Source organism: Apodemus sylvaticus, chromosome 18 (assembly GCF_947179515.1).
Source record: "Apodemus sylvaticus chromosome 18, mApoSyl1.1, whole genome shotgun sequence".
Classification (NCBI taxonomy): domain Eukaryota; kingdom Metazoa; phylum Chordata; class Mammalia; order Rodentia; family Muridae; genus Apodemus; species Apodemus sylvaticus.
In genome coordinates this window covers 60,597,218-60,624,974 of record NC_067489.1, presented here as the reverse complement: position 1 = coordinate 60,624,974, position 27,757 = coordinate 60,597,218, and the positions used below count along the sequence as shown (strand labels likewise).

The window sequence follows — 27,757 nt, the reverse complement described above, 5'->3', positions numbered from 1 at the left end:
GAGGTCCCATTTGTCAATTGTTGATCTTAGAGCATATGCTATTGGTATTCTGTTCAGGAATTTTCCCCCTGTACCGATGTCCTCAAGGGTCTTCCCCAGTTTCTTTTCTATTAGCTTCAGAGTGTCTGGCTTTATGTGGAGGTCCTTGAACCATTTGGAGTTGAGCTTAGTACAAGGAGACAGGATGGATCAATTCACATTCTTCTTCATGCTGACCTCCAGTTGAACCAGCACCATTTGTTGAAAAGACTATCTTTTTTCCATTGGATGTTTTCAGCCCCTTTGTCGAGGATCAAGTGGCCATAGGTGTGTGGGTTCATTTCTGGATCTTCAATCATGTACCATTGATTTACCTGCCTGTCACTGTACCAATACCATGCAGTTTTCAGCCATTAGAAACAATGAATTCATGAAATTCTTAGGCAAATGGATGGAACTAGAGAACATCATACTAAGTGAGGTAACCCAGTCTCAAAAGATCAATCATGGTATGCACTCACTAATAAGTGGATATTAGCCTGGAAAACTGGAATACCCAAAACATAATCCACACATCAAATGAGGTACAAGAAGAACAGAGGAGTGGCCCCTGGTTCTGGAAAGACTCAGTGTAGTAGTATAAGGCAAAATCAAAACAGGGAAGTGGGAAGGGGTGGTTGGGAGAACAGGGGGAGGGAAGGAGGCTTATGTGACTTCCCCACTATGTGGGGGACCAGAAAAGGGGAAATCATTTGAAATGTAAATAAAAAATATATCTAATAAAAAAAAAAAGAGCTGACAATGGACCTGGGCCAGGATGGACAGTGGCAAGGCTTCCAGGGAAAGAGAGAGAGATGATGTGGGAAACTGATCCACACAAGGAATAGCTGAAAAATCCCGGATAAGTTTAGATGAGCTAGTTGAGAGACTGCCCCAAGCTAAGGCCAATGGCTTCAGACTATGTAGAGGTTTCCACCCACATCTGATTTAAACTACAATCAGCTCATGAAAGCTCTGCAATACTTCATCATGAATCAACCGATTGATAATGTTATACCTGAAGGGTTCATTTGTATATAGGAAGTGGGGCTTGATTGAAGAAAGTAGGGCACTGGGGTATTCTTTCGAAGGGTGTGACCTGTCCATGGAACACTGCCCCTCACCCACACACATACATATCAGAAGATAAGCAATTTGTCTTTCTTTAATAATACATATCCTCTATGATGTACCAATTCAACAAATATTTATGGTCCAAAAGTGAGGTCACAATAAGTCTTCCCTTATTAAGCGTTTATGTTCTGCAGATATTTTGTCATAATAAGAAAAGAGCTGAATAACATAGATTCCAGTAATTTGAATTGAAGTGCTTAGTTATAAAGCAAAATTTTTAAAAATATTTGAAATTCAAAAGAAAATTTGTAGTCTTTAAAAAGACTGAACATTGAAAGTGCTTAAATTTTAAAGACTGTGAAACTTTTAGATATGGAAACATTTTATGATATTAATAAAAAGGGAAGGTTATATTTTCATGGTGTTGTGCATGCTTGTCAAGATTGTTCAATTTTACTGGCTAGTTTTATGTCCATTTCATACAATCTAGAATCATTTTGGATGAGAAGCCTCAATAGAGAAAATGATATCATCAGATTGGTCTGTGGGCAAGCCTGCAGTACATTTTCTTGATTGATGATCGATGTGGGATGGGCAAGCCCTCTGTGGGCAGTGTCACCCCTTAGCTGATAATCCTGGTCACTATTAGAAAGCAGGTCAAGTAAGCTCAAAAGAGCAAGCTGGTAATTAGGATGTTTCTATGGCCTTGGAATTACTCCTTGCTTCCAGATTCCTGTTCTGAGTTCTTGCCCTGACTTTCAGCAATGATGGAGATATTGTCAATATTTTTGAACCTGAAAGGGGTAAAAGATTAGATAAACTTGTGACTATCTGATATAACTAGAATTCCTCTGATTGGCCCTGAATCTGTAGAGTTTTTGCTGTTCTATATTTATTTCACACTTGCAATATAAGACATTTGTTTTAATTTAAACTTTGAAAGAGCAACTACTGAGTTGTTTCAATGAATTACCAGAGAACCTGGACAAATAAGAGGAAGGGGCTGAAAAGCAGTCCAAAGTTATAAACCAGAGACGGTCAAACTGAAAATTATTAAAGAACATAAAGGTTTTTGAGCAGTTTATATTTTGGGGCACAAGGGTAATTATATAAAACAAAGATAAGAGTCTCATTTTCACACATGCTTTAACTCATTAATACAAAGTTTATCATTTAATTGGATTAATGTAATTAATATGAAGATGTAATAAATTAGATCTCAAGGCACAGCATGAGGACTATAATATTGTTGGGCACAGCAAGTGGGATATTAGCATCCATTGGTCAGAAAGTGTATAAGGAAAATGACAGCTCAGAGGCTTCCCTGTTGGAAAGGGCAAGGCTCCAAGCTAATTGGCTTCACACAATACACTATTAATATTAGTGCTCTTCTCTGTGACTTGCTTAATAGGCTTGTACAGATATTAAAATCATGCAAGGTGCCTTTATGAACCCTAAACAGAGACTGTGGGCTCAGAGCTGAGCCTTTGCATGCATACAAGCCTTCTTAAGATAAAGCATATAAGCTTTATGGAGAACATATTGAATCTTGTTAGTATTCTTGCATCTCAGCTGCATCCATTTCATTATCACCAAAAACCAAAAAGACAAAAGAATGGAGCTCACCTTTAAATGAAAATTTCATGAGAACTTGTTTTTGTGTTCCAGTTTAGAAATTCTAATCTGTATTTTTAATGAGCTCCCAGACAACTCAGACAAGAGCTCTATTTTCATTATTATTTCTTAAGATTATAAGGGGCTAGTTGTATTATATTTTGAGTTGATCTAGATTTATTCCCCTTAGTTTCCATTGAGAAGTACATGTAAACATATGAATTCTTCAATTACAAATAATGGCTTTATTTTGTTATTGTTCATGCTTAGCAGACATGCTCAGCAGGCCCATTATTTCCCTACTGTGATTTAATTTAGTTGCAGCTGCTGCCAGGATACGAATGTCATGATGTTGTGCTCTTATGACATCACCATCATCCTGAACATTATACTAGTGTAGACTAGGATGTAAAGAGTGCCAGGATTTTAAATAGGACTTTAAAAAGTCTCTGATGCTGAAGCAATTTACCACTGAGCATAGACCGTCTCTCTCTCTCTCTCTCTCTCTCTCTCTCTCTCTCTCTCTCTCTCTGTGTGTGTGTGTGTGTGTGTGTGTGTGTGTGTGTGTGTGTGCATATGCTCACACGCACATATCCTGACACATGTTTGCCAACAAGGCATTTAGGTTATAGTAAAAAGACAGTTATGTGTGAGCTGGTTCTTCTAGGCTGTGTAGAAGCATCATCTGTCAATAAAAATCTGAGAGCCAATGAGCTGAGGCAGAATGAGGAAGTGAGAAATCTAGCAGAGAGTGAGGAACTCTAGGACATAGTTAGGCATGGGAAGAGATTTGACATCTGGATTCTGAGGAGGTCAGATGTATGAAACTTAGAAGCCAGGCATGTAGCTGACCTCAGATTGGAGTAAATGGGGGAGTGAATTGAGTAATAGGGGAACCAGTCTAGCTTGTAGCCTAGGCATTTATTGATAAGTAAATAGGCCTGCTTGTGTATTCCCCTTATTTGGGAACTGGAGTAGGGTTGAAGAAAGCAGCAGTTACAGGCTATATTTCAGCTTTCTTTCTGAGGCAAGTCGCGAGAGTAATTTCTTTTTTTCTATTTTCCTGTTTTTTAAAAGTTTTTTTATTGGATATATTCTTTATTTACATTTCAAATGTTATCCCCTTTCCCTGTTTCCTCCTCTACCTGAAACCTCCTATCCCATCCTTCCTCCCTCTGCCTCTATGAGGGTGTTTCTCTACAAACCCCACTCTCACCTCTCTGCCCTTGTTTCCCGCTGGGAAACACTGGGGCATCTATCAAGCCTTCATGGGACCAAGGACATCTCCTCCCATTGATGCCTGAAAAGGCAATCCTCCATGCCATATGCAGCTGGAGCCATGTGTACACCTTGGTTGATGGATTGCTTCACAGCAACGTTAGTTTCTGGCTATGCCTCCTAACTTCAGCACCTTAAGGTAGAGATGGTGGGGCTTGGAAGACAGTGGAAGACACGTCGTTCAGCTTCCTTACTTGGGTTCTGTGCTTGAACATAGGTCCTCATGTTTGTACAGCAAGTGTCTTTACCCACGAGCCATCTTGCTAGCCTCAGGCTATCACTTAAATATCTCAACAACACATGCATTCCTAGAGGCGGTGTTAAAATTGTGATGTTTGGGTTTGTGAATGCAAAGCATACAAGACTGTTCTAGAGGAAAATTTCATGTCTCTAAAACATCTTTGTGTCACACACTCTGTTACTCATTATAAGTGTATTTCTGAGCACAGATAGCCACTCCATCCCACAAAATGCTATGTACTTAAGGAAATTATTGTCCAAACAAGGTATAAACACGGATGCTCTCTACAGTAGAGCTATTTCAAATATATTTATATGTGTATATGATATTCAAATCTTTACTGTCACTAAATATATTTTACATCTGATGTATGTAAATGTATGCATGATTTATGTATGTGTGCATATTCATCTGTGTGTAGAAGTATGTGTATAGGGGTACAGACACATGTGAAAGCCAGAAGTTGGTGTCAGGTATATTCTATCACTCTCTACCTTACAACTGTCAACAAAGTTCACTGATAAGAAGGGTTAGCCACCAATGAGGCCATTGTGCCTCTGGACCATATAAAAGCAAAAAATATACAAATGAACTAAAAATTTAAAAAAATAAATGCAACTAAAATATTTAAAAACCAGGCCTATATGTTTTCGCTCTTAAAATGAGTGCATTGATTCTCATGTACATTCATGACCTAGAATCATTTATTTGGCCATTGAAGTTTCTAATAAAGTATTGCTTTATAGCCACAGTGAATATGGCCCATGTTTGAATAACAAGATATGTAATAAGAAATTTTCTTCTAAAATCACCATATACTTTCAGCACAAATTTGACCAACCCCATGATCCATAATTTTGATTCAAACACTCCTAATACATAAATTCCTGGGAAAGAAATAGACATAATTTCACTTCTTGCACATCTGTGTAAGACAGTGCCCTATAAAACAAATGAATTATGATTAATTTCAATTTCAATTTATGACTGAAAACCACATTTTTACAAATTTGTTACATTTTTAAGTTCATACACAATTACAAGTAGGTTAAAACTATAAAAAATGTAGAATAAGGCATTTTTAGATTTGATTAAACAAAAGAAACAAATGAAGAAACAAAATTATTATTTTTACTAGAAATTTTTCTCAAATTTTCTAAATATTATATAGAATAAATTAATAAAATATTGGCTCCTCTGTTTACTGTAAATTCTGAATTGTTTACCTTAGGAGTTTGGAAGGCTTCTATGATACAAGATTGTTGATATTGGTAAAAAAAAAAAAAACAACAACAAAGGATATGAATTAATATAGTTGTTAGCATCTAAAACTGATTTGGTTCAAAATGACTAAAAATATCTTAAATCATACCATTTGAACTCATCAGATAATTATTCTCATCAAACAGTGGCTGAGATTCATGTTTCAAATAATAGAAAACCATTTATAAAATAATTCAGTCAACTTTGTGTACGTCACTCAATGAACTTTTACACACCATTGTTTTTTCTGTTAAAGCGAAACCAAGAGTCTCCAAGCTTTTACACAAAGTCCTATTGTGGCACACCATGCCTCTATTGTGAAAAACAGATCAGAACAACCTTTTGTTCCAGAATGTTAGTAAGAAATTTCCAAATTGACAATAGGAAACAAATAACACTCATGCAAACAAATTATATTCAAGGCATTTGAATATATCCATTCCAATCCACAGAACCTGTGTTTCAAGTACATCTCTGTATTTAAAGAAAGAAAAAGCAAATCTTGGGGTCTATTTGCTCCAAAACCTAACTTCTTTGCTTTCAGAAAGGTATAAATACATGAATGTTCATTGATGTTCAAGGCTCCAGATGGAGTTTTGCTAGCATGTGCTTTGCAGTCAGATCTTGATAATTAAGGGGGCAAATCTAGCTGTGATAGATGGCTCTTGGAAAACACTGTGCAGGAAACTGGAGCTACTGAGAATCAGGAAATCCTGAGACGTGAGAAGGGAAAGAAAGAGAAATGACAGACAAGAGCATGGCTAAGCATGTAAATGTTCTCTAAAACAGAGGAGGCACTTCCATCATCCGCACTCCTTATAATCTTGGAACATGGCTCATCCACTTCCATAGCTAACCATCCTTCAACTGTCCTCACAAGGTTTTCAGTATCTTAAGTGTAGGAATAGCTTCTTTCCATACCAGTCTACTAAATCAAATCCATTCTAACGATGAATTAGGGCTTTGCCTCCCCACAGAAGACTTGGTATTTCTTCCACACTGGATGACAGGGCATGTACAAATTGTCTCAAAGGTGGAAGAACACTTATGAAATCTACAGCTACATGTTTTGTCCCCATTTACACCTCTAGATACATGCAAAATGGGCAAATAGCTATCATATGAAAATGAAATTTCAAAAACATGCATATGTTTATATCTAGGTTCTAGTTATCAATCTGTTAAATACAATTGTCTCCCAAGTAATTTCCAAAGGAAAGAACCCCAAGCTGCTCTGGTGTGATGACGAATGGTTGTCAATTTGAAAGAATCTAGACTCACATAGAAGACAATCTTTGGGGGTCAAACAATATCAATTTTTAAATTTGGTTAATTGAGATGAAAGTACCCATTCTGAATTTGGTAGGCAGTTGTTCATGGGCTGGGAAGCTTTATAAAAATAAAAGAGATAATTAGAACTGAGCATCAGCGCTTATAGCTCTCTTTTTCCTTGGCTCATATGCAGCAATGCTGTCCCTGCAAAGATAGACTTCACCTTCAAACAGTAACGTGAGATAAATCCTGCACCTGCGTTCCTTAATGAGATTCCTAAAGTGATTTATAACAGCCAATAGAAAAGTAACTAATACATATAATAGAAAAACTAGGTCAATGCATGCAGCATAGTTTCTTCCTTTATTTTTCATTCCACTCCATTATGTGAGCCTCTCTCTCTTCCTCTCCCTCTCCTCTTCCCCCGTCTCTCTCTGTGTGACATGCTTTTGAGAAAAGTTTGCTTGTCCATATATAGTCCTTTAGATAAAACAGATTCTCTAAACAGCTTCAGAAAATATGTTGAAATTTCACAGACAAAGAAGGTTAAGATAAAGACAAGCATGTTTGTCCTTAAAACCTGCTGTGACTATATTTAAAGCATTACTAAAATATTTTAAGCATGGATTCTGCTACCATTCTATGTTAACTTGTGAATTTCTCCTTAATTTTTCACAATAAATAAAGAACACACTGTCTATGCCTTATTCCAGAAGATGCATGTCCTCATTAAAACTATTTTTCAGTTGATTTCAATTGTGTCAACTCATGATTAACCACACTAATGAAGGGAAGTAATAGCAGAGAGAACTCAACATGGAGAAATGCAAAGCAATTTATTTTTGGCATCTGTGTACTTTATTTCATTTTATAGAAAAGATACAATCATCAAAATGGTTTTACATAAAATCACAAACTATTATAATATTCTGGCAATCTAATTATTTATTTTAGTATATATAAAGGCAAATTAGAGATACTATACAGAGTAAAAGGAAGATTAAATGAGATTTTTTAAATTATTACAATAAAAACTTTAAAAACTGAGATATGTATCTACAAGAATCTAGTTATCAGGAAAACATATATTTGTGCATATATATAAACATTATATATGAACAAAATATATTATACATGGACAAAATAATTTTTATACTTGTCTATATTTTAGTCATGCACACAGATTTTAAAGTGCTATAGAAAAATGGAAATGATATCTAATAATTTTTCACGGGAAATATATAAATGACAACAAATAAAAATGTAATAATAAAACTTTCTCTTCATTATTTCAATAAAATATGTAACTCATATCTAAAACATAAGAGAAATCTACTTATATTTGTATTTTATAGCTATTCATAAATAAAATATACTAAAGATATGCATTCATAAAATTTGTTCTACTTTATCTTGTATTCAACAGGGCAATCAGCTTTTAAAAATGGTTAAAAATGGTTCCTCATCAAAGAAAATGTTAACTAAAGGAATTAGAAACACATTAGAAATTAATACATCTTAAACCTGACTTATTTATCTCTCATGGAAGATTAAAAAATTCTTTTCCTCCCAGGGTTGTTCACAAATGGTGATACATATATCTCAGTATACTATGATCCTGAACTAGAGATAACATTTAAGTGTTTTTAAATATTAATAATGTAGGTCCTGTCAAAAAACATTTTAGAGTTGATAGTATAGAAAATATTGTAGGCCTTGAGTATAGAAAGTAGTAACTTGTTATTATTTATTTCAAAAATAAATCTTTGTGATTGTTGGAATAGTGATGTTTGCTCAGTATGTAATACATGCAGTCATGGAAAAAAATCACACTGAATACCACAAAAGTCTGTGATCAAAACTATATATACTAATAATATTATATTGACACCAACCCAGTTCTTATATTTTATTGTTAATCTATGATTTGCAATAGCACATATAAGTTACAGCATTGAAAGCGACAGTCAGAATTCCCAAATTCAAATCCTTACTCTTCCTTTTTGGAGAACCACCATATGGGTAGGAGGTTGACTACCTCAATTCTTTCATATCCTTCTTGAACTCAGAAGAGTTATTACAATGGTTAAACAAACTACTATATTTCTATTTATAAATAATAATGATGTTAGAAACTTTTCATAAATTTTAACTAATATTGCATCAAAATCCTTAATAAATGTAACATCTATGATTTATGTTAAATTAGGCACTATTATAATACTTGTCATTAAAGACTAAGTAATTCTTGTAGTATATTTGCTTGTAGAACCTCTCCTATGATACTCAGTTTTACACAAGTAAAAAATAGTCATAATTCAACACACTCCCTGCCCCACACACACAGGGGGCACTGAAGGATCTTTATTATAACAGCACTTGCCAAGAATGACAAGTTTTAAGTGTTTACTGACAATTCTACTTGTCAGGGTTTATAATTTCACCATAAAAATTCATTTTCCAATAAAAAACTATAAATGCATTTCATTCTGCTTGACATGTTTTCATTGCAATTTTTTCTTAGCACATTGACATGATTTACTGATAAACCAAGAGAAAAATAAATTATTTAAATCCTGGTATGAAGACTCGATAAATAACACCATGGGTATTATGGTAATATAATGTGAAGGAGATAATGTAGTACTAATTTAGAAGCATGGCTGGAATGCAACTGTCTGCTTTACATGTCAAATACATTGCAATGATGATGGTTCACGTCCAGATCTACAGATTCATTAAACTAATATACAAATGTTTCTAGATATAAGTTCTTAGTTTAAATATTGATTATCTCTCTAGAGAGCTAAGGATTTAAGGATTGTCTTCCAATCAAGGAAAATTGTGAGCAATAGACCCTTAACAAATGGAGACCTGCAGGTCCTTGGGATGCACTCTTTGAGAAAAGGCTGGGGAACACTGAACTCTGCATATTCTTCTCTTGGTGTCTTTGCTTGTGATATAAATTGTTTTGTTCCCTAATATTATCTTTTCCCAGTTACCCATACCAAAGGGGCATCTCTTGCCTAATCTTGAGCCTCCAGGAAAATGCCCCATAACTAGCTTTTATTTTCTGCATAATTGATATAAGCATTTCATTATACCTATAGGAAAATGACAGATTCCTAAACAATCCTTCCTCATCGGATAGTAGCTACCCAAAGAGGCATACTCTCTCAAGCATAAAATTCATGTTTTAAAATTTTTTAAACATATTCTGGATCTAATGCCACAGGATCTAGTGGACAAAGCTCTTCAGATTGTGATGAGATGGATACTCTCCTTATCATGACATATGCTTGCAGGTCTGTACAGCTTTCCTTCTTCAGGTAAGTGAATAAGAGGTAAGCTCTAGGTTGTAAGGAAGAGCTTAGCATTTAGGGTCTAGTATTTTCTTTAAGGTCTTGCTAAGGCCTCAAGTTAAATGTAGGTACCAAGGGTATTCCATTTTAAATAAATATTTTAATCAATCAAAGTGGAGATCGCAAAGGTATTTCTATTGAAAATTTGCACAAATAAATCTACTACAACATTGGTACCCCTCAAAACTAGATGAAGTGCCTTGCAACAATCGATAAAATAGAGATGGTGAAAAAGCTTGAAATGTCAAATCAGTAATCTAAACCATGTTTCTAAAAATACATGCCATTCTAATATAATTATGCACAAAATTAGCATCTTTGTAAATTTATATAAGAAAATAACATAGTTACTGCATATATGTTTATGTGTTTAGCATTTATAACTTAATATAAGCAATGAACAGTATTTCTAAAGTATAGTTATTATGAAGATTTAAATATTTTTATATTAAAATATTAGATTTTTACCTTGATCAAATGGCTTTCCTGGACTCCAAGTACGGAAATAATCATCCTGAGGGAGGAAAATAACATGATTTAGGTATATATGATCCATTGAATATATGGATTTATATAATATAAAATAATATATGAAACATAGAAGCAATATACGAACCTCTACTTCCTGCAATGGCAAGCAGCAAATTTAAAAAAGTAAAAAGAAAAGGAACAAGAGAAAAAGAATAGTTATCAAAAAGAAACACATGGTTTTTAAGTTAAAGAAAAGTATTTTAATAGATGTAGTTATTTCCATTGGAAGGCAGGGGTTACCGTAACAATTTAATTATTTTTGTTGCTACTTCTCTTAAATATTATAATGAGCTACGTTCAATTGCAATTCAATGTGCAATATAACATGCAGATAATTACCCCTAAGCTAATAAGCTGTAAAGTATCTTACTAGATTCCAATTATAGGACTTCATTTCCCACTAGTACAATAGTAAATGGATCCATTAATATAACAAGGAAAATATCAAGTGATTCTACAATAGCCCATAGAGTATAAATAGACTTTATGCAAATCATTCACACGTTAATTGAATAACCAAGAAGTTCATCAAAATGCAATTGGGAGATTGAGAAAATGCACACCTAATTAAATCCTGGTTAATGTTTAAATATTTAATATGGAGAAACATATATAAAATATTTATTCTGTATTTAGTAAAGGTAACTGAACGGCATAAAATTGGAGCAATGCAAACTAACAAAATTTAAAAAGCAAATCCAAATGGACCTCGTATAGATTTGAGTTTAAAGCCTTCATTCTTAGTGTAATCAATCATGAATAAAAACGATTCTGCAGCTCCAATTAGCATACTCTTTTTATAAAGATAATATGGTATAAGAAGCAACACATATCATGATGAAGTTGCAATAATTCCTGGGCCTACATCCATACTCACTCACTTAAAAAGCTAAAAAAAACAACTTATATATTATTAAAATAACAAACATGAAGGTTTTTTCTTTTATTACTTTGTTTTACACACAGATACACACACACACACACACACACACACACACAACGCATCCTGATTACTCTCACCTCTCATACTTAGCCAGTCTTATATTGGGACCCTCTCACCTTTTACCCCTCTCCCAGGTCCTTCTCCCACATCCATATCCTTTTTTCTATTTTTTTTTTTCAATTTCAAAACTAAAGTTTTAACTAAGAGCCTATGTGTGATCATGGGTTAGTTGCTGTTTTTGTTGTTGTTGTGGTGGTGGTAGTAGTGGTCATTGTGTTGTTGGTTTTGTTTTATTTCATTGCTTTTTATTTAATACAGGGATTTCAGCAGTGTGTCCAGTTCACACTGGAAAATACTGTCACCCCTCACAAAGAAATTATAATTAGCTCATATTTCCATGTGGAAAGGTATGGCCTTGACTTACAACATGATGATTGACAGTAGTCATGTGCAGACCCACTGGATGTCTCCGTCATGAGATCATGGTTGTGTCATAGCAACATGATAGCACTGCACAGATCTTCCCGTGTCTTCTCTGTCTTACATCCTACCTTCCTACCCTGTGGGTAATCTCCCTGGAGCCTAAAGACAATATGAATATCCTGCTGAGGGATGACTTCTACTCAATGGCTACTTATTCTCAGTATTCTTTGCAGTCACATGCGTCTGAATTTTCTTTATGGTAAAGAAAAATGTCTCTGATTAAGACTGAGATTATCATTGGTTTATTAGTATAAAGAAGTATATAGAAACTTTAATTATAGAAATAATCACAAGTATTAAGTGTTATTAAAATATCAACTCATTTCCAAGTAAAATTCCATTTCAAAGTTATTTTCTTATTATATCTGCTCACCATTATCTTTTGTGCTACCCACACAGGTCAAATGAAAGAACAGAACAATCCCTGGGAGCCATGTTTGTCAGTCTTGTTTTGTCCCCAAATTAGGTTATATTAAGAGGGACAAATGATGGCAATTTGTACTAATAGGATCTGTTCTAAATTGTGTAACATTAGATTAAGGGACGATAGTGTCCCAGGATAATTAAATAAACATTGATTGTTTAAATTCTTTGAAAAAAATTCTCTCTTTAAAAACAATTACTGCATGATATAATTCTTGGAAAACTTAGAGGTAAAATTAAATTACTTGAATAATAATCTAAACACTAGGGTCACAGAGATGCCTAAGTGGTTCAGAGTATGTACTGGCTCTAAAATGGACAAGAGCTTGGTTCCAGCATCCATGTGGCTACCTTTCAAGTACCCTCAACTCAAGTTTCAGAGCACTTGACATCCTCATCTGAACTCCTATGGAAGTGATCGCATGTCTACACAAACATATAGACAGATAGATAGATAGATAGATAGATAGATAGATAGATAGATAGATAGATAGATAGATATAGACAGATAGATATATAGATATCCACATGAACATACACATACAATTAACAATAAAATAAAATATTTTTAACATCCAAATTCAATGTGAAGATTATAATATGCTTATTTAGTACCTCTTACCTTTAAAATTACATGTCCCTGCTTCAATATATTAAATATATATCATATAAAACATGAAGAGGATAGAGAAGTTGTGTGTTCAAGTCTCCCATAAACCCTGACAGATACTAAAACTGAGCATACCTATAATAGTCTGAGAAAAGATAGACTTGAGCAACAGTTTGGGCTTTACCACTTGGGAGGAGGTCCTGTTTAGAAAACTGAAGAACCAGAACTCAAGCCCATGGGAACAAACTTGGAAAAATAAAACACAGCAATTTGAGTGGGATGTTTTGTGTGTGTTGTGTATACTGAAATATATATGCATATATATCAAAAGAATATCAAGTATATGAGTGCTCAAACACAGATGTTTCTTGGCAAAGTCTGCCTCATCTTTGCTAATTTCTCTGGGTATCTTAATGACAACTAACAAGACCTTTCAGTTTTTCTTGTTCTCAAAAAGAGAGTCTGTTTTAAAGGAGGATATATTGGTAAGATTTAGACTCTGTCCAATGCAATTAACAATTTACAAACTATCATGACTAAGTGTGATCACATTGGACTGACAGCTATGCACTCCTGTCACTAGAACTCTCTGGAAGCTGTGAAGTATAACACTCAAGCATGGCATCTGCATGTGACAGCAAAGGACTTCCCTCCATAGGCTATTTTACACACGTTTTGTTGTTGTTGTTCTCCCATCAGTATACTTTTACATTATTTTCTTTGTTTGCTTATTCTTTAGTTTTTGACAATGTTTGGGCTTTGTTTTACCTTGAGAAGTTTTCAAGATGGAAATAGCACATGTATTTTTTTTAATAGAAGTGTTAACTCAACCACCATTTATTTTCCTTTAAAGGCTTTTGTGTCAAAGTAAGTTGTTCGCTGCCTTCAGTTTGAATGCAAAAAAAGCTACTCAGGGACTAAGTAAAAACCTAGAAAAATTGCTCCCAATTGAATAAACGTTGTCCTAGAAAAATGAACCCAAACATGAATTATTGAATAACAAACTGATTGTCACTCATGTGCAAAATCTCAGACAAGAAATTACATATCCCATAATTATTTACTGTAACTAATATTAGTCCTTTCTCAATTTCTTCTCTTTAAAGAAGTAATTGCTAGTTTTGCATGGACATATATACATTAAAAAATGTGCTGCATATGATATTATGTAAAATGTCCTTTTCCTTGGGTTGCAATGCCTGAAATTTTTTCTATTTTAAGGTATGTGTGTGTATGTGTGTGTGTGTGTGTGTTGCCAGCAAACACATTGGTATTCATAGCATTTCAATCCACATAATTCTTTCTTGTGTCAAGAACAATGGACAGTTTTGTGCTTTGTAAGCTATTTGCAGCACCCTGGGCCTCAGTAAGAAAAATCAGAAGGCATTGTCCCTCAAGGTTTGACAAGCATAAAAACTAACAGATATTGACAGATGTCTCCTAGGAGAAATAACATTCATTTCCAAAACACTGATGCAGAATTACTGGGATATATTGAAAGTATATTAAAGCAAAATATGATATAACAGAAAAGTGCTATCAGTAACAGATTTTCTGAATTAATGTTTTATAATATTGACAGCTTTTAAAACATTCTGTTTTTGAAAGCCTATTGAGCTAGATATCATATTCTGTATAAATTTCTCATCATTTAGCTTTGCCTCCAACAATCTGTGCTTTCACATTATTTATAACATTTTTATAAAATAATGATAATTAATGTCTGAAAACTTTTCTGTTTTCTTGTAAACAGAATGCAATTTTGGAAGTTAGGATTAAACACCACTCATAAAAATCAAGAGTTTGCATTTATAACACATCACAGCATGGTTTTATGCAGGTAATGTGGGTTATATGGAGAAGCTAGTATCTGTACATAAGCTGCTTCTTTCATTTGTGTCCTTATTGCTACATTTATATTGAAATGCAGCTCCAATCAAAATCCCAATGACATTTTTCCCAGGCACAGAAAAAAATATAAAACACACATGGAATAAAACACCTAGAACTGCCAAAGTAAGCCCCAGAGAAATGCATGACACTTGACTACAGGACAATTCTAATAGAAATATAATTTTACGAGCATAAAAACTGACCCATAGATCAATGTAATAAGTTGGAAGACACAGATATGGGCTCTTGTAACTTCATCCACCTGACTTAACAAAGAGAACAAAATAAACATTGGAGGAAAAGGTAAGATCATCAACAAATTGTAAAAAGAAATCTGTATATCTACATGTAGACAGATGAAACTAGAGCCTTATCTACATTTCTGTGCAAAAAATAAACTCTAAATGCATCAAAGACATAAAATGAAAGACACTAAAATGAAATTTTGTTTGAAACTAATTAAGGTAACAGAGTTTCTTGCATATAAGGACCTGGTTAGCAATAGTGGCAAACAGCAGACTCCTAGGTAATGTATGAAGCCTGTTGCTATACCAGTTGCCCTATGGGACCTTACAGAGAATTTTATGGCTGTTATTCCAGTCTCTGACTGCAGATTAGCCTCCAGGCAGGAATATGTGTGGCCTTTGAGAAGGCACAGAGGCTAGGGTTAACATTGGCTAGGTCATCATGTCCATCCATGAGAAGTTGCAAAATAAGGAATATGTGATTGAAGCACCCACTATGCGAAGCAAAATTCTGGCTGCCAGATAATCTACAGCTCAAACAAGCTCAAACAATCTACAGCTTTAACAAGTTCAGCAGAGATGAATTTGAAGACATGTTCCCAGAAAAAAGAGCTCATACTTGATGTGTGGAGGGACAAATACTTTCCCAATCATGGTTCTCCAGTGGACTGTCAAGCTGTGTATTCCTGAGGGATTTCAGAGTGTTCTCCTGTACCTTACCAAGTTATGTTCACTAAAAAGTCTTACATCTAGTCTGCTTGATTGAGAGAGAGAGAGAGAGAGAGAGAGAGAGAGAGACAGAGAGACAGAGAGACAGAGAGACAGAGAGAACAATGAAGGAAGGGGAAAGAAGGAATGAAAGGAAGAGAAAGAAGGAAGGAAAAAGAAGAGAAGGAAGGAAGAAATGGAGGAATGGAGAAAGAAACTATTAAATGCTAGAGAATAAACCACAGAATACTCTCTAAAATGTTGGTATGGGGAATGACTCTAAAAAATTATCCTGTGCATCAAGAAATACTGTCAATGATTTATATATTGAACTCCCTAAATCAAAAAAATAAATAAATAAATAAATAAACTTGTAGCAAAGGCATAGTTAAACAAAGGGTGACAAGGTGGCCAGTAAGTAGAAAAGATTCTTTGTTAGAAACATCTCTGACAAAAGATGATATCTAATGTGCAAATAATTAAAAATTAAGTATGAAAAAATAGGTGACACAATAAAAAGTAGTCAACTTACATGGTGTATACATCTTCAGTTTTGAAAGTATCATTAGACTTATAATTTGTGAAAGTGAAGCTCCTCGGCTGTAGGAGTTAATGAATTTCAAAGATGACCCTCCTAACTACATTCTAAATTGGGTACTCATGCTGTAACTCATACGGACAATAAAGAGTTTCAACCTCTTATTCTTAACAGGCAGTTGGGTTACCAATAACATAAGGAAGGATATATTCAGGAGTTCTAAATCTAGATGATAAAAAGTGTTCCATCCTTCCACCAAGATGTTCAGCCTCCTAGAGATGCTTTTAGTTTATATCCTCTACTCTTTTCAAATGAAACCTTGGTCAGCTCTTAGTCAAAAGATAGAGCCATACTGAACGGCCAATGACCCAAGCTCAGTATCATTTTACTGCTGTAGGATAGAAAATGTGAGAAATAGATGGTTACAGATAGTCCAGGGAACTATGGGTTATTAATTCACAGTATTGGGGCTGTTTATTATTTTTAAAAAGTGACTGGCAGTCTTCACACCATGCCATTAGACATAAAGAAATAATAGAGAATCTTTGTGATTCCCCTCGAGAGTTGTTGATGAGAGTATGTCTTTATACACTTTAATACGAAACCTCCAAAGTGCCTTTTGTTCAGCTGATATAGGTGTGATGCATCAAGTAACACCCTACATCAGTCTCTCACTAAAGACTCATGCAAGAATAATTACATGTGCCTTAAATTGTGAATATTCAATCTTATAACAGAACTTTGGGACATATACCGAGGAATCTACTGATTACCTGGCTCTGAACACTTGTCAATTCTACCCTATTCACAATACTATTGATGTTTCTGATTTATTCACTAACTTACATTCTCTTTTCCTAGGATATTTATGCATCCCTCAACTCCAGATAGTTTACTTATCTAATTTCCCAACCTTAAATGAATGACCTCTGTTTGTCTAAGACATCCCACAATCATTGCAGCCCAACTACTACTATTCACAAAGAACAAAAATGGATCCTTACATCAAATTTCACCAAAGTAGGAAATAATCTTAAAATCAAAGAAGAAGAGAAAGTGCTTCTGACCTCCTATTCAGCAGAGAAAACAGAGACAGAGACAGAGACAGAGGCAAAGATCCCACACTAAAATCTCCTTTGTATTCTCAAGGAGTATTTCAATGAGCAAAATGCAGATATTTGGAATACATATTAAAAAAATCAGATAGCAGTCATCTTTAAATTTTCTACAACCACTACACATTATTTTCAAATATTTTGAAGCAAAGCAAAAATAAAATAAACTATTATGCATTTTACCACATTGCAAATTCTTCAATATGGATGGAAAATTTTTTTAAAAAAAATATTATGATTGAATGACATCTTCAGATAAAATGAGATGCATATTTCATGAGCCTACTTTTATGATCTGTGATTAAAATCTCGCAAAGCATCTCATCTACAACTTTAAATTTTCCAATTAGGTCTAGCACATCATTTGATTTAGTTCCTTTGCCTTAGAAAAATTATGGCACATTCACCTCTTATGATAGCCAAGAACATAAAAGTAGAAATGTGTTGTTTTAAAATGCATTCTACATTACAACATTACCATTCTTACCTCTGGTCCAATTTTGAAAAGAATGGCTATCTTAATAACTTAGTACATAAATTTTACAAAACAGGAATGGTCCCACTGTAGAAGGCCTTAAACTAATTTGGTCACAGGAATGTTCTAAGTATAAGAAATGGTTTGTCTGAGGGGAAAAGAATTATTCCTGTGAAGCAAATTATCTGTTTCAGGGCCCCAGGTGTCCCATTTATTATCTAAGTAGCATATATTTTTCCAGGTGGAGTCCTAAAATCCTGAAAGAATTCATTTATAACTCTTCGGTGAGCATTTTATTTTTTAAGTGTATTTTATGGTCCCTGACTCACCACAGATTAAATACATAAATAAAATAAATTGTGAAAAAAAAACTGCACTGGTGGGCTGACTCGTCAACTGTCTCTGAAAATTCTTATACATTAAGAATTGCTCTGATTATGTATTTAATATATCCAGATTTATCATATTAACTCATGATTCAATTGTGTGTGTGTGTGTTTGTGTGTGTGTTTTTGTGTGTAGTTGCCAAAACATAGGAAGCATCTATGTTTGTTTTATCTATATTTTATATACTTCCGTGCCATAATTTCCCCTTGGCCAGATTCTGGTTTCTGTCTTTCAACACGTAGTCAAGGTTAGCAGTAAACTATAGCCAGTTAGGCAGGGCTATCCCTTACAAAGCTGACTGCACAAGAGTCCCGCCCAATCTTTTCTAAATTGTTTTGAAATTTATAATAGAAGCTCTGACATCTTTCAATGCTCTACACTTTGTTTGTTTTCTGCTTTGTTTTAGTAAAAGGAACCCACACTACACAATTCTACACTGTACTTTCACAACAGAAGAGGTATATACAAGGTCAGAAAATAAGATTTAACAGAATTTCTATTTGTTTACATAAGAAGCTAAAATCTTGTGACAATCTTTCATTTGGCTCAAACTACTAGATATTGGAGTGGAGAATTGGTTCACTACATAAACCAACTTGTTTTTCTTGTAAAGGATCCAGGTTTGATTTTCAGGACTCACATGGTGTTTTATGAACATCTGTTACTCCAATTCTTGGGAATTGTTGTTCTCTTCTGATCTTAGTGGGCACTGTGCATGTGTGTGCTACAAGTACATACATGCATGCAAAATAGTCATGTCCATAAAATAAATAAAATCAGAAAAAATATTAGATCTCAACCAGAAAAAAGACACTACCCCAAACCTGGCATGGTTAGGTCTACCACCCTTGTAACACTTATAATACTCAAACATTATAAAAAGTGGGTCAATAAAGAAATTATTAAGGACATGAAAATCCTAGAATTAAATGAAAATGAACAATTTGTATACAAACCCCTATGAGACAAACTGAAACCAGTCTTTCTTGGTGGTTAGAGGGAGGTTAGGACTGGCAAGCAATCCTTCCTGCAATTGATTCTTTTCATAAATGTTGGACACACCTCTTCTGAAGGAAGCAGTTACTTGAAGAATGACCTAACAATATACCATTAAACTTTTATATAAAAAGAAGAAACAATGTCCCCAAGAAACATTGGGGAGAGATTATTAAAATTTTATCAGGAATGAATGAAATGGGAACAACAAAATACAAACAAAATGGAAAAAAATCAAAACCAACAACAGCAGCAACAACAAAAACAACCCAACAACCCATGAAACAAAAGTTGGTTCTTCTAATCCTTGGTACTTAGTCCTGATGCCATACAAGATCCCAGCATAACTGTTTCTCCCCTGAGAGGCTTCACTCAGCAGCTAATGGAAACTGAGACAGAAACCCACAGCCAAACAATAGATAGAGCTTGGGGAGTCTTGTGGAAGGGTTGGGGGAAGGATTGAGGAAAGTGGAGGGAATAGAAACTCCACCAGAAGACCAACAGAGCTAATGAACCTTGACCCTTGAGGACTCCCAAAGACTAAGTTACCAATCAAAGAGGAAGCACTGAATAGGATTAGTCCTGCTCCTATCCTCTACCTCACACATCCTCTAACAACTGGTGGGAGCCAGGGAAGGAGAGGGTTGTCCTTGACACTGTTGCTTGCCCGTGAATACCAGGGCTGCCTTGTCTGGCTTCACTGGGAGAAGATGCACCTAGTTCTGCAGTGACTTGATGTGCGAGGTTAGGTTGATACTAAAGGGGCCCTCTCCCTTCTCAGAGAAGAAGGGGAGAGGAAGGGAGAGGCTGTGTGAAGTGGGAAAACTGGGAGAGGGGGTGTAATCAGGATATAAAGCAAAAAATTAATTTATTTATTAACTAATTAATAACAAATAAGAAGTAAGCATATAGAGTCAGTTCTTTGAAATAATAAAGTTGACAAACCTTTAGTCAAATTTACCAAAAGTAAAGAATTCTCAAATAAACAACCTTAGATTTAAAAAAGGCAATGTCATATAATCGAGAAAATTCCGAATATCATATGGATATAGTTCTAAAAACTATATTAAGTTGAATTTTAAAACTCTAGGTGAATTGGTGGATTTTTAGTTTCATATGACCTACTAAGATTAAACTAAGATAAAACAAACATTCTCAAATTTCTATAATTCTAATAGTATTGAAGCAGTAATAAAAGATCTCTCAACTAAAATGAGACTACGGACCAAGTGATTATCTTTTATGTCAGAATAAAACTACATGGGATATAGATGCCAGATTTTCATTACCCATTCATCTGTTGATACAGATCTAAACTTATTCTAGAACTCAAGTGTTTTGAACACTGCTAGAATACAAATATGGATCCATTTGCCTCTTATAGACTGTTGTCTTGGAGTCTTTCAGAAATGTCTCCACATGGCACAGCTGGTTGTTAAGGCAGTGTAGTGTTTATAAAGTGACTGGGATAATTTATACCCATTCCAGCAGTCGATAAGTGTTCCCTTCTCCCTATATCATTATTAGCATTTGTTGTATAGTTTCTAAACTTAAAGCAATAATTACACTAAAAAGAAATGAGCCACCAAGTCAATAAAGATAGAGAAAAGAAGCTCAATGAATAATATTAGGCAAAAAAAGCCACCTAAAAGGTAATGTAAGCATATGGTATTTAGGAAAGTAGTAGAACTATTAAGAAAATAAAATAATAGTAATTACCAGAGGCTTTAAAGAGAGGAATTAATAAATAATAATCTGGGAACAGAAGACAGTTCAAGCTAAGAAGCCATTGTGAGTCACAATGCAATGATAGATTCAAGTCATTTATATCTTCCTAAGCCCATAACATATATAGTATATAAAGTGATCTTAATAAAATGAGGAAGCTTAAAGTATAAAACTGTAGCTTAATTTGTTGCAGCAAAATTACAAAAAAAATAATTTGTGGAGGCTATGCACAGGAGTTCAGGAACATACAGATTGCCTGGACCTTCTGACCTTGTGGCAAAAATTGCTGTGGATATTAAATTGCCCTAAAAATAAAATTAGTCACTATAAAATTTTATAACATAGGTAATATATAATGAATTTCATTTATGGCTCTAATTATAATAAACTACACCCAAAAGAAAACTTTAAATGATCCTAAAATTACACACAATATAAATGAAAATAAAACAGTACCCTGTATGCCTATAAATAGCATCTATAAGCATGAAAAATCTATAGAATAAATAAAGCTTTAAAATGGTAAAAGACATTTATTGAAGCAATGTTCACTAATTAAATAGGCTTATACTTTTGTATGAGACTATTGAAATGGCCAATATAATTAATATATAAAATAGAAAATGAGAAAGTCTAATCACACTTTAGATACCAGCAAATCCAAATTAAAAAATGAATTTTAATATTTTATTTTAATAGTTTAATCATGTGTCTGACACAATTTTACAAACATACCAATGAGGTTAAATATATAGTATTTATATTTAGTGCAAGTATAAATAATATAAACAGAAATCTAAACATCAGATTTTTTTTCATGTAAAATTTTGTATGGATATTTGAACTAAATTATATGAATCATGTTAAAAATATCAAGAAGTTTTATGGATGAAACTCCCCAGGTTTCATTGCATTTTATATTTTGTCACAAATGAAATATTTGCTTCAAATTATTATACTCATCTAACATTTAATTTACTTTATTACTTAAAACAATATTCTTTTTCTTTATCATTTTTATTAGATATTTTCTTTATTTACATTCCAATGTTGTCCCCTTTCCTTGCTTCCCCTCTGAAACCCTCCATCCCATCCCCCTTCCCCCTCCCTCTACTCACTAACCCACCCACTTCTTCTTCCCTGTCCTGGCATTCCCCTACACAAGGGCAAGGAGCCTTAACAGGTCTAAGGGCCTCTATTCTCATTGATGTCCAACAAGGCCATCCTCTTAAAACAATATTCTTAATATTACGCAAAAAGTTCAATATTGAAAATGTAAATACTTTCTTTGCAACCAATATATCTTAGGGTTTCTATTGCTGTGAAGAGACATCATGACAAAGGCAACTCTTATAAGTGACAATATCAAATGTGGGATGTTTTACAGGTTTCAGAGGTTCAGTCCATTGTCAACATGGCCAAGCATGGCAGCATCCAGGAAGACAAGGTGCTGAAGGAGGCGCCAATAAGTCTACATTTTGATCCATAGGAAGAGAGAAGAAGAATGGCTTCCAGGCAGCTAGGAGGAGGCTCTCTAAGCCCACGCCCCACAGCAACAGACTTTATCCAACAAGGTCACATCTACTAATAATGCCACTCCCCAAATCAAACATTGAAACCATAACATTATGTTTTTGCAGACGCAAATAAATATATAATGTGTTGTTGCTCTCTTAGAGGATCAATGTACACACACACACACACACACACACACACACACTATATACTCAACAGAAGGAGTGTAAGTGAACCTAATAAATGTATGCAAACTAAATTCTAATCTAAGTATATTTTGTAGCTCAGTTTAACATAACTGTTTCCTTTTTATCTCTTGAAAAAATAAAATTTTAATGTGCTTCACTACTAATATTTAGTGTATTTTTCTTGTTACATTTTGTGGTGATCTTCATTTGCATTTTATTCATGCCTAAAGTTTAAAAGTTTTTATAATAAGAAAATTTTAGTGTAACTTGATAATGGCTATAATATATTTAGGTAAGTTTCATTATTTAATGAACTTAATAATAGTGGGAATATATGGAGAGAAATAGATAAAATAATGAGTAAATTAGAGGGAAGGAACAAATAAATGAACAAAAAATGAAGCAAGGTTTAGGGGAAGTAAGAAAGAGAATGAGGATGGAGTTGGGAGAGGAAGAACTGAGGAAGGACAATCTGTACTAAGCAATCTTTCTGTGCACTTCTGGCCACTGTGATGTGGCTGTCTATAGATTCATTCTGTGTTCTCACTGAATTCTCGCTAAATGATATGATTTCATATTCAGTGTTAAACCTTCTTCGACCCAATATAATGGTGATCACATTACCTTACAAGACAATCCTGAATTGAAAAGTGACATGTTTTTAAATGCTATGTAGAAACATTAGAAAGTAAAGAGAGATTAAAGACGCTCAGCGACTGCAAGCATTCTGGAGTCTTCATGTTGTCTGTGTTTCTGTGTATCTTGGGATCACAACGCAAGTAGGAGAGATAGAATCACAGTGATAAAGTGAACATGGGATGAATAAGGGAAGGCAGCCAGGCACAGATGCAAACCAAACATTATAACCAAGTTTCTGTGTTGTAGATATGCTTTTCTTACATCCAAAATCAAAGCAAGTGTATGTTTTATGGTATCTAAAAAGACACCATTAAACCAGTTTATTGACATAAAAAAGAGTGCAGATACTACAATAGCACAGGACAATCTTAACACTGACAATTTCTGGTTTTCTGCTTCTTATATTTCAAGCACTTTAACTATTACATTTACCTTGTTATATGGGAGTCTTCCTTCACCTCATATTAAGGATAATGAGAGACAATTGCATTTTACATCCATAGACTATCAATCTAGACCCAAATTTCCTGCTTCTGTAACCATACTAGCAATCATTTTAATATGTTCTAATTTTCTAATTTTCAGTTTTAATTTTGTTAGCTGATTATCAATTATGGGTAGCATATTGCTATGCAAACCAATTAGAAGGTTCTACATAAATTACTATTGCTCATTCACTTAATTAACAAGTACTGATTAACAAAAATGTTCCAAATCTAAGAAAAATATAAAATAACCAACTAAAATAAAAAAACATCCTTAACTTTCTAAAGTGTAAAATCTTTTTGTGCTGCTATAGACAGTGTAAAGTTCTAGATAATTGTCGAGTATAATGGGGAATTCCGCCAGTCTTTCAGATTACCTTGTCTTGTTAGTTTATTCTATCTTGATATTTACATTTTATTCTTTTTTCTTGAAATGGTATTCATATGAATACAATATTTTTTAAAGGCCTTCCACAAGCATACATAAAAGGATCTACACAGAAAGCTTACATGCAGGCTTAAAAGTACTGTCAACATAAAAATGAAATATCTGAATATCAGCAAACCTCTGAAGTACACTTTTAAAATGTAAAATTAGAACTTGCTGCTTCCCTTTGCAAAATGGACTAGTTTTCAGAACTTTCGAAACCATTAATGACTTTTCAATGCTTACCATGTAATTGTTTTGTCAGGATCCATTCATGAGGAACGGCCTATATCCCGACCTATATCCCTTGACAGAACCTAATTTATGTTCCTTGCTGTGTTTTCCTTGAACACCCCTGGATTTAATTATCTGGAAAAAATAAACTATTCCTTATGACAAGAAATATTGCTTCTTGGTTTTCTTCCATGTTTATGGACATTTAGAGGCAATGTCTGGTGAAATTAGGAAAAGAAATCTTTAAAGATTACATATACCAAGAAAATAAATGGCCATGGAGCATGTTCAAAAGGGACATTTTCTTAGTTTTAATCAGTGATTAGATGTCGAGAACACAGAAGAAAAAAATTCCAATGTCATGGACAATTTCTTTCTGAATGTGTGATTAATATTGTCAGTCAATTGAATCTTGTAAGCAGTTTGAAATGTTGTTAATTACAGTCCAGGGGAAGGCAAATTCAATATCCAGCATTTTTAAGCAAAAGTAAATGGAATGTTATAGTGCTGGCAACCGTACTGCATTCAAAGCATTGCCAACCTGCTTCATATATTATCCTAGTTGTTTATAGACCTCCTGATACGATATTTAAAATGTAACTGTAATGTGAGTATTAAATTAGATCAAAACTGTGTTTACTAGCTTCAAGTTGCGAAGCCATATGTGCTATAAAGATAAAAGGATTTAGTGAGTTGACAAAGCAGAAAACTGACTCAAAAACTACTCATGATGATGAGTGTAAGATCATCTTCTATCTTGGCCAAGCAGTCAATCTATCCAGCAGAGATTTGCAAACTGCATACCTGAAAAATATGTATTTTGCAAATGTTCCTTATTTCTAAGGAATTTCTTTGACTATTTCTACCCTTCTTCCATAATGTTCCCTGACCCTTAGGTGTGGGAGTTGTTTTGTAGATCTATGCTTTGGCTCAGGATTTTATCAATGTGTATTTTTATGTATTGTATTATTCTATAATGGTTTCTGTCCACACACTATGCACAGCAATTCCCCACTTCTTGATTTAGTCTACAATTACCCAACTAAACTCTGAATACTATGTTGGGTCTTTTGTTACATCTTTGCCCTGGAATGCTTCTTCATGCTTTTTTGCTCTCACTTGCTAAAATAGGAAATGAACCCAAGTTGTTTGATAACATTCAGTCTAGTGGTTCTTGGACAAGGCTCCATAGTATTTCATTTCCCAATACCTCCATATACAAAATGGCACGTGAGTGTGTAACTGTCCTTTGTGTATCGACTCTCAGGTCTATGTAGTGCCCTTTGCCAATCTTAAGACACCAAAGCATAGACCTTAATTTCAGCTTCATACTTGTAGTTGGAGCAGGATTAGGTCTGGACATTGGTTTATAAAATTATTTGAAATGCTTTGTTCAATCTGGCTTTTATACTTCAGGAAACTATTGAAATGGTACGAATTATGAGAAAATTATTAATGACATGTGTAAATATTAATTTCATGAAGATGCCAACAACAAAGAACATTATAAAGATTTATACAACTTTTTACTTTTCGTTGCTCATGTTTCTTGAATAGAAAGTATAGCATCAAGTTATTATAACTTAGTTTCTCCAGCTACAGGGAATTTAAACCTAAATTTCCACATTGTGTTTTTCAGTTTAGAAGTTCAATTATCTTGTGATGGTACCTGGCAGTTTTCAACTTGAAAGAAATGCTGGTACCAGTGGGTGAGCACTTAAGAGAAAGTGTGGGTGTTAATCAAGGTCACTGCAAGGAAGGAAGGAAAGCTTTAGTTTCTATATTTTGAACCTTCTGAAGATTATCAAGTTTCTGAATATAGGAAAGTTAATTTTCCTAATACACTTTACTATTTTGGCTAATGTTAAAAGTTATTAGTAAAAGCAAGTTTTAATTATCTAAACTTGCCGATTTCCACACTGCTATTATATTTCTTGGATCTAACAACTGTGATGAAATTTATCTTCGTTTTCTTTAATTTATATTGCTTGTAAATAGTCGTTTGGAATGACAATAGTGTTTTTCACATCATTTTCTTCTAAAAATAATTTATCTTCAATGCAATAGGGAAACATTTTGAATCTGTCTTTCTTTAGCTTCTATTTGATCATTTGTATTTGTGATTCAGTCTATTGCACAAATATCAAATGTGTGGTATTTGTGTTAAGCTCTTTAATAGGTGGAAAGCTCTAGAACAGAAAGAAGCAAAAAATAAAAATAAATAAAAAAACTCAAGACGAATGGAAGGAAAGAAATAGTCAAACGTAGGACTGAAATCAAACAGTTAGAAATAAAAATACACAAAGAATCCACAAATCCAAGATAAAATCAAGAAGATAGATAAACCATAACCCAAACTAACTATTGGCCTGAAGACTGTATCCATATTACCATAATCAGAAATTAAAGAGGAATCATAACAATAGAAATAGAGGAAATTAAAACATCACCAGAAGAGACTACAAAAGCCTATACTCTACAAAATTGGTAGACCTAGAAGAAATGGATGATTTTCTAAAAAGGCACCATGTACCAAAGTTAAATCTGATCAGGGAAACTATCTAAATAGTCCCATAAGCCCTTAGAAAATAGAAATAGTCATCGAAAACCAAACAATCAAAAAGAGCCCAGGACCAGATGGTTTTAGTGCAGTGTTCTACCAGACCCTCACAGAAGAGCTAATACCAATATTCCTCAAACTATTCCACAAAAATAGAAACAGAAGGAACACTGCCTAATTCATTCTATGAAGTCCCAGTTACTCTGATTCCTAAACCACCCAAGCACTCATCAAAGAAAGAGAATTTCAGCCCAATGTCACTTATAAATATTGATGCAAAATCCTCGAAAACAAGTCCAAGTATAAATCAAAACCATCGTTTATCACAATCAAGTAGGCTTCATCCAAGGATTCAGGGGTGGCTCCATATACAAAAATCCATCAATATAATATAAACTAAAGAAAAAAACACACACTCATCTTATTAGATGCTAAAAAAGTTTTTGACAAAAATACAACACACCTCATGTTAAAAGTCCTGGAGAGATCAGGAATTCAAGGTCCATAGCTAA

The 27,757-nt window shown here is 34.0% G+C and overlaps 1 protein-coding gene and 1 non-coding gene across 6 annotated transcripts in view; one reads left to right on the top strand and one right to left on the bottom strand.

Moving 5' to 3' along the window:
* Spock3 (SPARC (osteonectin), cwcv and kazal like domains proteoglycan 3) overlaps positions 1 to 27,757 on the bottom strand; it is a 436,085-nt gene that overhangs the window by 281,665 nt on the left and 126,663 nt on the right. For 2 of the 5 annotated variants that reach the window (XM_052162253.1, XM_052162254.1), the window contains exons 2-3: positions 10,739 to 10,747; positions 10,591 to 10,636 (exon numbers count right to left, since the gene is read on the bottom strand). The exons of 1 other annotated variant lie outside the window; for it this stretch is intronic. In XM_052162253.1, the coding sequence (XP_052018213.1) occupies positions 10,591 to 10,636; positions 10,739 to 10,747 (55 nt within the window). The remainder of the gene's footprint in view (positions 1 to 10,590; positions 10,637 to 10,738; positions 10,748 to 27,757) is intronic. 2 more of the 5 variants (XM_052162255.1, XM_052162256.1) reach the window with 1 other exon arrangement.
* LOC127669068 (small nucleolar RNA SNORA70) lies at positions 15,455 to 15,587 on the top strand. Its single transcript, XR_007974276.1, has one exon. It is a non-coding gene; the product is annotated as a small nucleolar RNA SNORA70 (small nucleolar RNA).